We start from the raw sequence: 15881 nt of genomic DNA, 5'->3' as shown, positions 1-15881 counted from the left end.
TAATGCTAGCGCCGCGGAGCCGCTCTCGTAATCCCGCCCCTCGGATGGCCCCGGGGGCAGCTACCACCGCGAAACACGGAGGGCTGGGCGGGCCAGGCGGCTGGGAGGTGGCGGTGGGGGAGGATGTAAAAGGTCCCGGATGTTGCTGAACGGGAGCCCCTTCTAGAGGGAGTAACTGGCGCAGGCGCAGAAGGATTGCACGAAAAGCTACGGTGGGGGTGGGGAGAAATTTCCTCCTGGCTGGTTTAGAAGAGTGAGCCGGCGGAGGTAGCGGGGGGGATCCGAAGGGAAGGCGAGTAAGGGGTGGGGGTATTGGTGGCCAGGAGAAAAAAAAAAAAAAGAGCTTCCTGTTCAGGCGCACTCAGGACAGGAGTAGAAAAGCTGGAAGTCGAGCGGGCTGGGGAGGAGTGTTGGGAGCGGAGAGGACGCGCGCTCCTCCGCTCGCCCTCTAGTGCGGGCGGGCAGGACGGCCCCGCGCTGGGGAGCGGCGGTTGCTCTGGGCCCCCTGAGCTGTGGGCACCAATCAACGGTTGCCATAGCAGCGTTTGACGTCATCGTGCGTGTGGCGCCCCTGCTGCCGGAGCTGGTGATTGGAGGAAACCCCGTGTCTGCGGAGCGGCTGTAGCCTGTGAGCAGCGAGATCCAGGGACAGAGTCTCAGCCTCGCCGCTGCCGCCCAGAGACCGCTGAGCCCCGTCCGTCCGTCGCCACCCACTCCGGACACAGGTAAGGGACCCGGCCGCCGCCGCCTCGCCTGGCTCCTTCCTGTCCTAGGCCAGCCTTCCGAAAGCGCGGGGGCCGTCCCCGCTCCGCATCCCTTCAGCCCCACTCGCCCGGCGGGAGCGGCGCTTGGCTGAGGCGGAGTCTCCTCAGGCGGAGACGGGCGGCGGCTTCTCTTCCGCTGGATTCGGGCGGGCGGCTCGCGGCTGCTTCGGGCTACTTGCTTCCGCATCGACGCCTCGGCCGCGATGAGCGCCCGGCCCCGGTCCCGTCCCCCTTGGTGGGAAGGGCGCCCACACGCCAGATCCCCGGGACCCGCCCGGTCGCCGGCTCCCGGCCGGCCGAGGCACCGCCGGCTGCGATCTGTTCCCACCCGCGCCCCCGAAGCTCCCTCTTCAGCGCCGCCCCGCTGCCCGCTTCCGCCCGAGATAATGACTCGGCGGCTGCGGGCATTGCAGTGGCGCAGGTGAGGCCGCCCCCTCCCCGCCACCCCCCCTCCCCTGCCTCTCCCGCCCGCTCCTCGGCGCAGCCTCCGCGCCCCGCGCTGCGGTGGCGGCACCCAGCCCTCCCCCACCCGGGCGGCGGCGCGGCGGGAGGCCCGGGCACCGGGCTGCGAGCCGAGGCGGCCCGGAAGCGCCCGCCAGGTAGACCTGGGAGAGGCCGCACTTCGGGTGAGCCGGCTCCGGGGTGGGGCTCGCCCGCGACCCAGAGCCGAATTTCCTGGGTTCCGCGGGGGGCGGGGACTTGAATATTCCTGGCGGGGTGGGGGATGGGCTGGCTTTCTGTGTCCGGGTGGAGGGGGGCTGGAAGCCCAGGTAGGGATGAGGATGGGGAAGACGGTGGGCCGCGCGTCTCGCTCGCTCCCGCGGGGGCTGGAACTGAAGGGTCCCTGGTCTGGGTGTGTAGACGGGGACCCCGCTCTGCGGGGCGGGTGAGCCAGAGCATAACAGCCGGCGGTGGCCCGGCTCGCCTGGGTGTGGCTCGCCCCTCCCCCACCTGCCGCAGCTGTCGGATCCCCGTAGACTAAGTGAGCACCCGCGGTGGCCGGTGGCGGACGGACGCCGGTGGGAGAGTGGGGTGTGTCCGCGGCCGGCCCGTCTGGTTCCGCTTCTGCGGGCGGCGCTGGCGTCGGTGCCCTCGGCGCGGGCGGCTCCCTCTCCCCGGCTCGGGCGGGGGCGCGCGGCTCCTCCCTCCGGCCCCAGTTGGGGAATTAACACTCGGCAGTAGGTTGGGCTCCTTGACACAGATCCGCCATGACAAAGAGGGAGACTCGGGGACCGGGCGGAGCCAAGGAGGGGGGGGGGGTTGCGGATGGCGCGGACGGGAGGGTTTGCACTTTAAAGTCGCAGTCGGCCCGTTTTCGTTTCACCCACCTCGACGTCTTAGGCCGGTTAAGGGTTAAATGGGTGCGGCCAGTCCTTGGAGCGCTGGTTATTCTGAGAAACCTAATCCATTTCCCGCTTGTACCCGAGGGGTTGGGGAGAGAAACCTTTGTACTGGTCTTAGATAATTTTCATTAGAAGCAGCGTTAGTCCGAGAGCATTTTTGAGTTCCTAGGGGAGAAATTAGTAATTTCAAGAAGAGGGGGATGGGGAGGTTATGCGATCACAAATTTTAGTTTTCGCATTGAAACAGTCTAGTTCCCATTCAGGCTCGCTAATTACTTGTTCAAACACAGAGGACCTGTGCCGATTTGGTTTTTTGAAAAAAAAGTATTGTGGGATTTCCCTGGGAAGGTAAAGAAAGGGAGTCATTTCCCGTAGTGAATGACAGTGACTCTTCTGTTCATCATAAATCCTGTACCCTGTGGGATCACTGTATGGGTTAGTATCTTTCTGTGCTGCTTTAGGACCTTTCAAAAGGATATCTTAAGGAATAGTAAAACGGGGGAAATTGAAAAGTCGAAGGAGCTTTAAAATGAGAAAGAATTAGGAAGTTACGATATAAGGGCAGCTCGGGTGATAATGTATTCAATTAAATTTTGACTACTAGGAACAATGCAGTAATTCTGCATTTAAACTGAACAGTGACATCAGAAACACTGGTGACACCGGGAAGCACTTAATATATACATTTTAGTGCTCGCAGATAGTAAGAATCGAAGTTCCAGGATTCATGGGTGTTATTTTTTAAGACTGTGTGCATATAACAAGGTACAGATAAATGAAGCCTTAGGGTCAGTTATGTACTGATCCTTGGTGGTGGTTTTACATTCACAATATATTAAAACAAGCAGTTTGGTCATTTCTCCCAGAAAATTATCATGTTACGATCAGCTGTTGCAAAGATCAGTGGACTTGGGGGGGGGATACCAACTAAAATTTAAACACTCCTGACAAGAGTAGCTATTAACAAAGTAAAAGGACGTGAATTGCATTCAACTGACAGGTATCGTGATTCTGGGAGTGTGATAGTGTAATGTTCTTCATAGGTGGTGTTTTCACTAAAAGCTACTTAATTTTGGATTATTTAGTGATACTTGAAACTGGAGTTGAGATTTTGACCAAGTAAGATAACGGTTGGTTTTTAAGGCCGCCTCTTGGTGAAATGTGCTTTAACCTTATGTGAAATTAGGATCTTCTGAACAAAGATGAGGTAATGCAATTTTAGTTTTGCTAAACCAGTGTTAATGGCTTTAAATGTACCCTCTGCATGCTGAGCATGCCAGTTTTTTTTTCTTAGCAGTTTTTTGTGAGGCTGCATTAAATTTCTCGTGTAAAGAATCTTCCATAGGTAATTAGGTTTGAGGTGTTAACATATCTTGTTTACAAAAGGTGTAATTTTCAGTCTGTTTGTTTTAATGGAAAAAAATATCTAAATGCTACTTTTTTTTTTTTTTTTCCGGCAGAACATCCAGTCATGGATAAAAATGAGCTGGTGCAGAAGGCCAAACTGGCCGAGCAGGCTGAGCGGTATGACGACATGGCGGCCTGCATGAAGTCTGTAACTGAGCAAGGAGCTGAATTATCCAATGAGGAGAGGAATCTTCTCTCAGTTGCTTATAAAAATGTTGTAGGAGCCCGTAGGTCATCTTGGAGGGTCGTCTCAAGTATTGAGCAAAAGACGGAAGGTGCTGAGAAAAAACAGCAGATGGCTCGAGAATACAGGGAGAAAATTGAGACCGAGCTAAGAGATATCTGCAATGATGTACTGGTGAGAATCAAACCATTCAGTTTAGCGTCGCTATGATATAGAGTTCCAGTAATGCATATCAGTTAGGTTACTCTCAACTTTTTCTTTCTTTGGTTTTTCTTTTCCTTTTAAAAATGGGGTGTTCTAGATTTCCAAGTCTTTCAGGGTGTCATTACTAAAAGATGTTAAAACAGTTGTATAAGGTAAATGCAAAGATGATTATCAATCAGTTCAAATAGATTAGTAGTGTTTTTCTAATTGAAAAGGTAAAGTAATAGTATATCGTTTCAGTTATGGTTAGAATATTTGTAGTAGTTCTAGAGCTGATTTTCTTTAAAGTACATATATGGATGCAGGAATTTTACATACCCTGTTTTAGGTAAGATGTAATAGGAGACTCGCTGTAGACATAGTAGCCTTCCCTGGATTAGCCACTATAATGTTAATGTAATGAGTCAGCCATGCAGAAAGCTGGCTTCACAGTTGCTTTTGCCTCTTCCTGCGTGTAAGTGTTGGAGGTCTCAACTTTGAACACTGACAACCACAATAAAAGATTATGAAAAACTCAAGCTTGATTTTTCCAGGTTCATTCAAGAAGTATTTTAAGTATTCAGTATCTACTTGTTGAAGCACTGCTTCTCTAAATAGCTTAAAAGAAGTGAACATTACATTTTGGTTAATTTTAAAATTTTCTTACAAATGATGATTTTCTGTAGCAGAAAAGTTTAAATCTGAGGATAAATTGGTAGAAGATCCAACCATTTAGCATATAACGACCTATATACACTAATACTTTCCCCTTTTAATGAACCAGGAGTTTTTGGAATAATAGAGAGATGCAGTAGCCCAATTCCTCTGAAAATCCAGCTGCGCTACTTAATTATTTGAACCTTGTTTACGGAAGAACTACTATAATGAGCGATATAGGATTATTTCTCATGTTGTGGGTTTGGAGTTTTTGTTAAAGTTATAATGGTATTATGATTCCTTTATACTAGTCTGAGACTAGTGGAATATCTTCAGTTTCTAAATTATGAGTATTTTTCTTAAATGATAATTTTCTTTAGGCTATCTTTTTAAAGAACAATAATTTTTATCTTAACGTGGGCGCACAGTCTTCTTGTGTGGTATCTGTCTTGTGTGTGGTTTGTTTTTGATTGCTTACTTGAAATCTTTACATTGATAGCTATCATTCATTTCTAAGATGAGAAGGGAGTTCTGGCTTTTATTGCTACTAAATGACAAATGCTCATCTTGTGGTTTGCTAAGGTAATAAGAATATTTAAAATCTGAAAATACGATGTTTTCCTACAATAAAAAACATGTCGGGCTTTTCCCATCTTGCTCTGTTTACTGATTAGTACCTGTGTACGTTACTGAGTTTTGTTCGCTCTAATGTTTTTCCTCCAATTATTACACCTAATAGATCAAATAATTTTTATTTTGGTTTCAAAGAGTTTGCTACAAGTTATAATTTCCCTTAAGACAAAAGTCAATTTTAGGAATAAATGGGGGACGCAGTAACATTTACCCTCTACTTACAGCTTATTTGAGATTCCAGGTAGGTATTTGCATGTTTTCCACACAAGAAGTATAAAAGGTCCTGTCATTGTGAGGATTTTCCTAGGAAAAGACTACAGCATTTTTAACTTTACTTCCCTTTGGTTTCCTTAACAAGGAAAAAAATAGGATCCGTGGGTGAGAATAACTGGATTAATCTCTAACTAGCTTCTCCTTGTTGATATGATTATTAAGGGGGTTTCATACTGGTCACTACCCATGTTCTCCTTCAGAATAACACTGGCTTCTTACCGAGCCTAAACGAAATTTCCACTTCGAAAGTATAGATAAATGAAAGTTTAATTCCTTTATTATACAAAAGGCTCAGAGAATCCTAAACAAGCTTTTGCTTCCAGCCTTAGTCTTTTCGAAAGTAAAGCTCCATTAGTGATCTTTGCATGGCTCGTGCCTCCTAACATATAGTAGATACTCAAGTATTTGTTAAGTAAATGAGCAAAAAGGCTTCTTTTGGAAAAGAGGATAATAGAACTAGGTCAGCAGCACTGCTAATTTTCCAAGGGCTTTTCTGTTTCAACTTGGGAACATTCGATATTTACAGATACTGTGATTTGTTACAGGCAGGCTTCTTTCTTTCCCTGCCATCTTTTTTCAGGCAGGTCATGTTGACTCTGGAAACATCTTGCATAAAATTCCTTTTCCCCTTTTTAGTAAAATGGAAGAGTAAAATATAGCAGAACTGTTATTTCTCCTAGAGAAAAAAATTGTTTGAACTGATTTACTTGATGATTAATGAAAGTGTGCTTAATTATATCTCAGTATCTTATCAAAATATAACCAGTTATAATTTTTATTACTCTAGTTTTTTTCTGAACTTTGACTTTTAATTTGAGGAAAACAAGCAGGTAATTCCTTTTCAGAAGTAACATTGGCTGGTGGCATCAGTGATGAACCAGACTTAATTGTTCTATTGAGTACCTGTATCATACTGGCTAAGAAAATATTCTCTTTCTTCCTACTAGTGGGAACTAACCTCCACGGTTCAGAGTTCTTCTGAAGAGCTCTTTAGTCCATTATTAGGTTACCGCCATTCTGGTTATGTGCACTTTATCAAGTGTTTGCTTAATTTATACCATTTACTTAAGCAGAGAAAGAGCAGGGAACATGTTACTTTGGACAAAAGTTTTAGATCATTACTGTGGAAAATGGTCACTGGCTTTATTCTTCACAACATGGACTTCTCTTTATGCCAAAAAATTTGCAGGTTTCTTCCTTGTGTCGTTAAATTGTGAACTAATGTAGTCTGCCTTTTCTACCAGATCTTAGAACAAAAGCTCTCGTGTTCGTGGGGGAGGGAATCAACACCTCTTCTGCCTAAACTCACAAGAAGCCAAAAAATTGGGTAGTTTATCTTGAACATGATGAAATGGAAAATGAAATGAGGATATGCATACTAGATTGAACCTAATTCAAACTCAGAGAAGAATGTAGTGTCGTAAAAAGAGCTCCAGGTTTTGAGTCAAACCAACTTTTTACCATTGAATAGCCAAGTGGCCTAAAGAAATCTTTCATCCCTCAGAGAAAACTGAGCTCAATTAAATGGGAATAATATCTACCCCATAGGATTGTTGTGGAGAAAGAAAATCAGGTACTCTTAGTGCCCCAATTTATCTCAGTTTTGGGCTTCTGTTTAAAGCAGTGACAGTAGTACAAACCTGTCTCTAATAATATAGAGGTCTCTTAACTCAGGAGTCCAAGAATGGGAATTAAAAGATCCAAGAAGCCTTAAAAATTGTGTATTTTTCTAGGGCAGAGGGCCCGTACTGGCCAGCAGATTTTCAAAGGTTTCATTTAAAAATTGAAAGCCACTGGTATAAGGTAAAGAATGGCTTCCTTTCTCAAATCAGTAAAATCATGAGTCTGCCATTTGTGACAGTTGGCCACAGTAGTTGTGTGATTCAGTTAACTTGACTGCGTTCCATTTTATTATGCTTCTCTACATTTTTAAGGTGTGGTTTTTAAGGTGTGGTTGCTGGGCACTGGGTTTTATCTCTAGCTCATAGAACTGCCATTAAGCAGGAGCAAGCTAGGAAACCAGGCAGCTTTGGGGTCCTTCCTAGTCTGACTATGTTAACACATTTTTGACCAGAGACGTATTTTGGCCACAGGCGTTAGTTTCTGCAGAAATCCCCCGGTCAATAATGTGTTAATATGTGTCTTAGGCTTTAAAACTGCTATATAGAATTTTAAGTTGAAAATTACTAGGCAGTTCACTTATTGGAATAAGGGCTTCTCAGAAGAATTCTGCAGTGTTATATTCATTTTCACTACTGTATATATTTACATGTTTTTGTCAATAACTGCTTTTGGTATGTTTCAGAGTACAAAGACCTTATGTGACATAGCAGACAGCAACAGTCCCTTCCAGGAAAGAGTACATTGGATAGTCTTTTTGGGAATAAAATTCAGTAGTCTTTTTAAAAGAGTTTTCATGATAACCATTAAACATTGACCCTGGTGAGGTATTTTGTATATTTGGGAAGTCTGAGGTGTGTGAAGTGTAAATGAAAGAAAATAAAGGAACAAAGAAAGGAGAGGTAGATGTTTGCCATTTGGTGGGAAGGGGAAGAATAACAACTTGATCAAGAGCAACAGGTTACCTGTCCTTTTTGGGCACAGCAATACTTAGATAAGAATGAAGTCTTTCCTGCCTGTTCTAAGAGGACATATAGATGACCTGGAGATGTTTAGTGATTCGATGAGCTGTGAAGATACTTAAAAGTGAACTAAGGAAAAGATGAAAGGATTCAAAATTGGACTTAAAGCAAAAAACCTGAGGAAAATCTTAAAGTAGAGGAGGAACATGCACACTTATGCATCTAATCTGCCCAAGAAAGAGGAAGAAATTGTATTCAGCCCTAGCAGAGGCTTTTGAATTAGAAAGGAGGGAAAATAAAGCTACCTTAGAGTTGTAATAGCGTATGGAGAGTAATTTTGCTTTTCATTTTTTTTTCTAAAAACCCAACTTTATCAGTAAAGAAATCTTACTGGTAACACCTCAATAGTGGTACAGTAGGAAGACCCAAGTTAGTTGGTTAATTGGAAAGTGGTTCAAGTATGTGTTCATACTTGGTCTAAACATTTATTTTCAGTTAAAACAGACGTGTATGTTCATTTGCCCATTGCTAATGTGGAGCTAAGACCTTTTCTTTGAATATGCATAGATGCACAGTTTGGAAATAATTTACTAGACACCCGTAAAATAGATGCATCCTTTACAAAATGCTGTTTGAGTTTGCGTAGCAGAGTGAGAACTTAAAAGCTAGAAGAGTAATCAGTTCATAATCCTAGAAATATGCAATTTTTCTAATCTTTTAGTTGTTTGAATAACCCAAGTGGTGTGCATGTGTGTGTGTGTGTGTGAGTGAGTGAATGTGTGACTCTCCTTTAAAAACTAGTCGTTTGGCGCATTCAGCTTAGTTTTCATAGGAACACTCCTTTTCATACTTACATTTCATAACATTTAAGTAACATACTATTTTAAGTAATTATAGCCAAATATAATGGCATAGTTTGGGGAACAAATATGGGACTCTTAATAAGGATGTAACTGCTGATAGAAGCTGAAGGGAGTTCCAGAGAGTAGCCGAAAAACCTATCTGAAGTATTTAGCTCAAAGTCATGGGCATGATTGTTGTTTACTTAGGAATGAAAGGCCTAATGTAAAGCCAGTCTATTAGGTAAGTAGGATTTGGTTAATCCAGCAAATTAAGTGATGGTTCATTCTATCAGAACAGTAGGTGGGAACATTGCTTTATTTAAAAGCCTTTTCCAATAATTTTGCAAGAGATTAGGGGGAGAGAGAGGGGTACTGGTTAGATCATGAAGGGTCTACTATGTTATAAATTAAGGAATGTGGGACTTAATGGCCGTATGAAAACTTCAGGCAAAGGAAGTGACACCAGATTTTGCCAGCAACAAGATGTGTTGATAGACATGCAAAAATAATTCAACTCTTATAAAGAAAATCAGAGCTTTTGATTTGACCATTTTTTTTGATTTCCGATCATCCAGTTCTGTTCTTTGGACTAACTTTCTCCTTTTACTAATGTCAGAAATAGATTCTCAGTGCCCTCCATCATAGTTTATCATCATTCATATATTAACCTTGGGGTTTTTTTGGAATTGGGGCTTTAACCTATGAAAGACATAGGGTTTTTTTTTCCCCCATGAATATATTACCTATTTTCATATCTGATGACTGGTTCTACCACATAGAGGGAGCCCAGTAAAAGTCAAAATTATGGATGTTCTGATGTCAGCTAAGTTAAAAACTTAATGTAGTCCATTGCAATTCTAATAAGCATTAGAATTTTTTTTCTAGAATTCCTGAGATATTCCTCTTGTAATTTCATCCTGGTTTCCATAGCTCTTTTCTTTATTATGGTTTTACATTGAGAATAAACACTGCCCTTTAGAGGATTTAGAATTGCTGTCAATTTCAGCGTGCTACAAGCAAGAGTTCATCTTCCTTTTGAAACTACCTGTCCTTTCTAACCTCTTAATTTTTAGCACATTTTCTAGACTTAATCAAAATGACATCTTGGACTCAACTTTGACTTCACTTTCTGATTGCAAGTTATTGCTGTGTTGCCTACATCATAGGTTCTCAGCCCTTTACATTGTTGATACTCATTTGTATGATGCACTCCCGTGGGTAGTACCCAGGATTATTTGTCCTTGCCATTGTACTAGTTAGTAGTAGTTCTACCCATTACTCTCCCACTCAGAAGCATATTGGCAAGAAAGTGATGGTGTGAGGAAGGGTAAACTTGACCTAATTTTAATGGACAGAAGCTAAATTGTAAACCTTTTACAGCTAGTGGTGGTCATTCACTCGGACTTGCTATCTTTACTGTTCTTTTCCCAGTTCTGTGCTATATACAGACAGCTCTTAATCTTCTTACCTTTTTTTTTTTTTTTTTTGCGGTATGCGGGCCTCTCACTGTCATGGCCTCTCCCGTTGCGGAGCACAGGCTCCGGACGCGCAGGCTCAACGGCCATGGCTCACGGGCCCAGCCGCTCCGCGGCATGTGGGATCTTCCCAGACCGGGGCACGAACCCGTGTCCCCTGCATCGGCAGGCGGACTCTCAACCACTGCGCCACCAGGGAAGCCCTCTTCTTACCTTTTTATAAAACAGTGCTTTCCTTCTGTTCATTTGCTCCATCTTTGCCGGAATACCCTCTATAAAGCCTTCAGCTCTACTTTGGTCTTATTACTTTCCCTGACACAAGCCATTGCTAATTCCCATCTTTATGGCCCGAGGGTTTCCTGAGAGTTTCATTACTCTGATTTGTAACTTATTTTAATTTTGAGGTCCATGTTGTTTTTGAACTTTAGAAGATTGGCTCTATTTCTTTATTCCCCTTAAAAACAGGACCATTGACATTTGTGGTATTTAATATGTAAAGTACGCTGAAGGAATGATATGCTTAATATTTAGTTGGCACAAATTTGAATTTGGCTTGGGAGAAATGGCATGCTTAGCCACCACATTCTTATCAGTTCCCATTGTACTAAGTACATTTCTTTGCAATGGGTCATTCTTTATTCTGTAGTGAGCATTTCCCTTAATGATGAAAAACTTGTATCTGTAAAAATTGCTATGCAGTAGCAGTTATCATTTGTCACTGATATAGTTTTGCATTTTCTGGTAAGGTATAATGTGACATAAGTAGTGATGTAGTATAAAATAGTCTTATATCTTGGCAGATTTCACTAATGTTTTTCTGTTGGCGTTAGTTTGCTATAGTGTGGATCTTGGGGGCAACAAAGCATGGTTGAATATATCTGACTTCTACCAGTATGGTCCTGTTGTATGGCACGTTCATGTTTGTTTGTATTGGAATAGATAACTAAAAGGTTTCAGCATATAAGGTTTTTCTTTCTTTCGACAGAATTTGTGAGTTTTCTTCCCTTCTCCCCCAAATAAAAATACGGTTACAGTGGTATTAGCTACAGGTAGGATGGCAAAGTAAGAATGTAAGGACAGTCAGTCAAATGTTAATCTGTAGAGTTAAGTAAGTCAAACTAAGACTTTGTCCAATTGGTTGACTTGTATTATGCATGTTCATTCTTTTTCTTTTTCCTTTTTTTTTTTTTTTTTTTTTTGCGGTACGCGGGCCTCTCACCACTGTGGCCTCTCCCGCTGAGGAGCACAGGCTCCGGACGCGCAGGCTCAGCTGCCATGGCTGCACGGGCCTAGTCGCTCCGCGGCATGTGGGATCCTCCCGGACTGGGGCACGAACCCGCCTCCCCTGCATCGGCAGGCGGACTCTCAGCCACTGTGCCACCATGGAAGCCCTGCATGTTCATTCTTTTAAAACCTAGAAAAGGTGCAATTTTTTTTTTTTTTTCCTTCTGCGGTACGCGGGCCTCTCACTGCTGTGGTCCCTCTCGTTGCGGAGCACAGGCTCCGGACACGCAGGCCCAGCGGCCATGGCTCACGGGCCCAGCCGCTCCGCGGCACGCGGGGTCCTCCCGGACCGGGGCACGAGCCTGCGTCCCCTGCATCGGCAGGCGGACTCTCAACCACTGCACCACCAGGGAAGCCCAACGTGCAATTTTTGTAGTATTGGAATTTCATTTATTTGAATTGCTTAATGAGTTGGACATCATTAGAGAAGTTAGAAATGTTTTAGTGGAGGTTAACTTCCATCTCGCAAACAAGTTCCAGGATCTACAAGTTTTTTTAAATTAGCGGTATTACCAAGGAACCCAGTGGTGAGTTGAATGTTTCTCATCTAAGTGATTAAATACAAATGCTTTTCTGAGAAAGACCTACTTCTCTTGTTGATCCAAGACTCATGAATTGTCAACTCATAATTATTTTTGCTCCTTAAAACAACATACATTAAACACCATTGCCCAGAATTTCAAAGGAATATTTGGATCACATTCAACCAAGGGACACGTGATGAAAATCCTACTCAAAACACGTTACCTTTAAAATGTGATTCTGGGAAATTGACAATTGAGGACAGTGTATAGGTAGGCAGTAGTATTCTTAGAACAAGCAAATTCTCAAGTCAATAATTTGATGAGTATTTTACTATGGTGTTTAGAAGATGTTTGGAAATAGGACATCAAACGGATCATAACACTTTGTTAACAGTAATGACTTCCCTTCAGTTTCCCATTTGATAGTTTCCATCTGATAAGAGAGGATTATCAGACTTAAATTTAATTGGATCATAGGGATAAGACTTGAAGAATAATCTTATGTAATATTTCTAAAAAATAAACTATAATGTGTGCTGCTTTACTTTAAAGGGGTGATACAACCTAGCACAGGCTACGCAGACTTTTGGTGTTTGTATTTTTTTTTTTTTTTTTTGCGGTACGCGGGCCTCTCACTGTTGTGGCCTCTCCCGTTGCGGAGCACAGGCTCCGGACACGCAGGCTCAGCGGCCATGGCTCACGGGCCCAGCTGCTCCGCGGCATGTGGGATCTTCCTGGACCGGGGCACGAACCCGGGTCCCCTGCATCGGCAGGCGGACTCTCAACCACTGCGCCACCAGGGAAGCCCTGGTGTTTGAATTTTTTAAATTCATTTTATGACTCTGGGCAGGTATTACATCTCTGTGACTCTTATTTCCACATCTGCAAAATGGAAGTAATAACAGCATCTACCTCTAGGATATTTTATATAGAGTTAATACATCCCCGTGGTAATAGTAGATAGCAAGTATACTGCTTACCTTCTTTTGTGCTTCTTTGATATCACTTCATTGTGGCTTGATTTATTAATTTTGGATTAAGTTTAAGAGAATTTTAATAAACTGCTTAAACTTTAAATTTAATATTTATTGATTACTTGCTACTTTATAAGCCCTGTGCATAAAGAAAAACATAATAAATATAAAAAGCCTCTACTCATAAAAAGAATCTCAGCAACCTAGAGGGGAAAGTACTGTGTGTTGGTCAAATTCAGAAGAGCTGGTCTTCAACCTTCTTTTTTAAAAGTGGCTGATAATCTGGTCCCACTAAGGAATTATACATAACACACAGTGTGCATGTGCAAGTTTAAAGAAACACTATAAAAAATGAGGTTTTTAAAACAAAAAATGCTTTGTGATGGAAATATTGGGAAATGGGGCCTTGATTGGTGAGAAACTTCAGCCCAAGTAGGTCAGCATTAATGCTACCTCTGAGAAGGGCTCTGGGGAAGGGGCGAAGGAAAGCCCCCTAGTGTCAGACAGTTTTAGCAGTTATCACTCAATGCTCAATAATTTCTTTTTGGTACTTTTCACCATCTTTTAATCTTTAGGAGGTACATTTCGAATATGACTAAAATACTGATTTTCAAAAAAAAACATTTTAGAACACTCCAGGCTTTCTATCAGCATTGAGTTTTTATGTGGTTATCTTTTGTTTCATTTTTGGTAAGAATCAGGGAGCCAACTACTCTGGCTTTTTAACAGGAATTAAAATGAAATTTTAGGCTGGTTTCAACATTTCTTAAACACCAGAGAATAATATATCTTGGCTTTATCAAATTCCTTGTTACTATTTTAAAAGTTAGATGGTGCAGATTTGCCATCTATTTCTTATTAGTGGAAAATGCATTCAGTTAAGTGACTGGTCAGAGTCCTCTATGATTCCATCCTTGAAGTTAAGTGACTGGTCAGAGTCCTCTATGATTCCATCCTTGAAGTGAAGTGACTGGTCAGAGTCCTCTGTGATTCCATCCTTGAAGTGAAGTGACTGGTCAGAGTCCTCTGTGATTCCATCCTTGAAGTGAAGAAGCTCTGTCCCTTCATATCTGTATGACTTTGTCATTTATAGAACACCTAAAATTTTACTGTGTGCCAGCATCGCACAGAAAGTCTTCAAATACGTACGATCTAATTCATTAGCAGTGTTGGTGGAGCACTTTTGGAAGTAACTGGTGGAGTTGCAATTGAAAGAAAGGAAAGCAATGCAGCCACAAGAGGGAGTAAGAGAATAATTTCTAAATTGATAGGCCTTCGTTGCAACGAAAATAGCTGCTTGCCTTTTAGAATTTTGAGACTTTAGGAATGATAAAAGTCTCAGGGGCTCTGCAGAATAAAGTGAAAGTTCTGGGAAAATTCTCTGTGTACAAGGGAATTGTGCAGGACCAGAATTGTGAACTTCTACGTTGTGCTATAGAATTTGAATTAAACTTCGTTTTGAGGATATTACTTAAAATGACATTTGTGGGGCTTTTGAGTTTTTTAATTGAATAATAAAATAAATTGGGAGGTGAATTTTACAGAATCATTGGATTTGGGGCTTGAAGGAGCATCTACCCTAGCTTTTTCATTTTCACAGATCAAGAAGCTGAAGCAAAATAAGACTTTGTCCAATTGTGTGACCTGTATGCATGTTTGTTAATCCAGGAGAGATACTGTTGCATTTAATTTACGAGGAGTGCCCAATTTTTGTTGCATTGGAATTTCATGTTATTTGAATTGTTTAATGAGTTGGACATTAGAGAAGTTAGAAGTGTTTTTTAGAGAAGGTTAAATCCCATCTTGTAACTGGAAAAATTACCACTTTGTTTAATTTCATTAAAAGTGATGGCTTTCGTTTTAGACTATATTTTAGGGTTCTATACTTAAATGAAAATAGCAAGAATCACACTTGAGGGCCTTGTGCTTCAAGTTCTTGGCACCTTTTCCCTTTTAGCCATCGGCATTTTTAGTGTATGAAAGCGTACTGTCTCTATCCTGGCCTCTTTTCCTTTGTGTTCAGGGAAGAGGGCCATGATAGTACAGTCTAAAACAGAGCAATGGGTTGTAGAGGCTTGGTCTTCCCCATGCACAACACACATCTGGTGAAATCAAGTCAAAGGAGACACTTGCCCAGCTATGTTTTCAAATTGCAGTCCGTAAATGTCTCATTGGAGGTTGATTCTTTTGCTTTATTATTCTGGGACTATTTACTGTTTGCTTAGTGACTTTTTAATGTATATTAATTAATGGAAATTAAATTTAACAGTATAACCAATTGTTGGAATACTCTCCAAGACAAAGTGGGAACCTCCTCTCCACCTCTCATTTTTATTTGCAAATGCATCACTTATTTTTGTGACTTTTTTTCTCCTAAATACAAGTTTTACCAGCCCAGTAAGGAAATTTGAAAAACATAGATGAGCACATAAAGGGTATAAGAGTGGAGAGCAAAACTCACTGATAATGCCGTCTTCCAGAAATAGTCACTTTTTTAAAATCACTTTTTAAAAAAACTATTTATTTATTTTTGGCTGCACTGCGTCTTCGTTGCTGTGCACGGGCTTTCTCTAGTTACTGCGAGCGGGGGCTACTCTTCGTTGCGGTGCACGGGCTTCTTATTGTGGTGGCTTCTCTTGTTGTGGAGCATGGACTCTAGGCGTGCGGGCTCAGTAGTTGTGGCTCAGTGGGCTCTAGAGCGCAGGCTCAGTAGTTGTGGCTCAGTGGGCTCTAGAGCGCAGGCTCAGTAGTTACGG

General features: G+C 42.4%; 1 protein-coding gene across 2 annotated transcripts in view; it reads left to right on the top strand.

The window, feature by feature from the left end:
* The first annotated feature begins 263 nt into the window (after positions 1-263).
* YWHAZ (tyrosine 3-monooxygenase/tryptophan 5-monooxygenase activation protein zeta) overlaps positions 264-15881 on the top strand; it is a 30361-nt gene continuing 14743 nt past the window's right edge. Inside the window, exons 1-2 of one of the 2 annotated variants that reach the window (XM_079722790.1) lie at positions 264-725; positions 3568-3872. In XM_079722790.1, coding sequence (XP_079578916.1) covers positions 3579-3872 — 294 coding nt within the window. In that variant the 5' untranslated portion in view covers positions 264-725; positions 3568-3578. Of the gene's footprint in view, positions 726-1171; positions 1186-3567; positions 3873-15881 lie in introns of those variants that run through there. The other variant, XM_079722791.1, reaches the window with a different exon arrangement.

This window comes from Hyperoodon ampullatus (genome assembly GCF_949752795.1).
Source record: "Hyperoodon ampullatus genome assembly, chromosome: 17".
Lineage (NCBI taxonomy): Eukaryota > Metazoa > Chordata > Mammalia > Artiodactyla > Ziphiidae > Hyperoodon > Hyperoodon ampullatus.
Note: the sequence above shows the minus strand (reverse complement) of the source record. Positions and strands in the feature narration are given on the sequence as shown.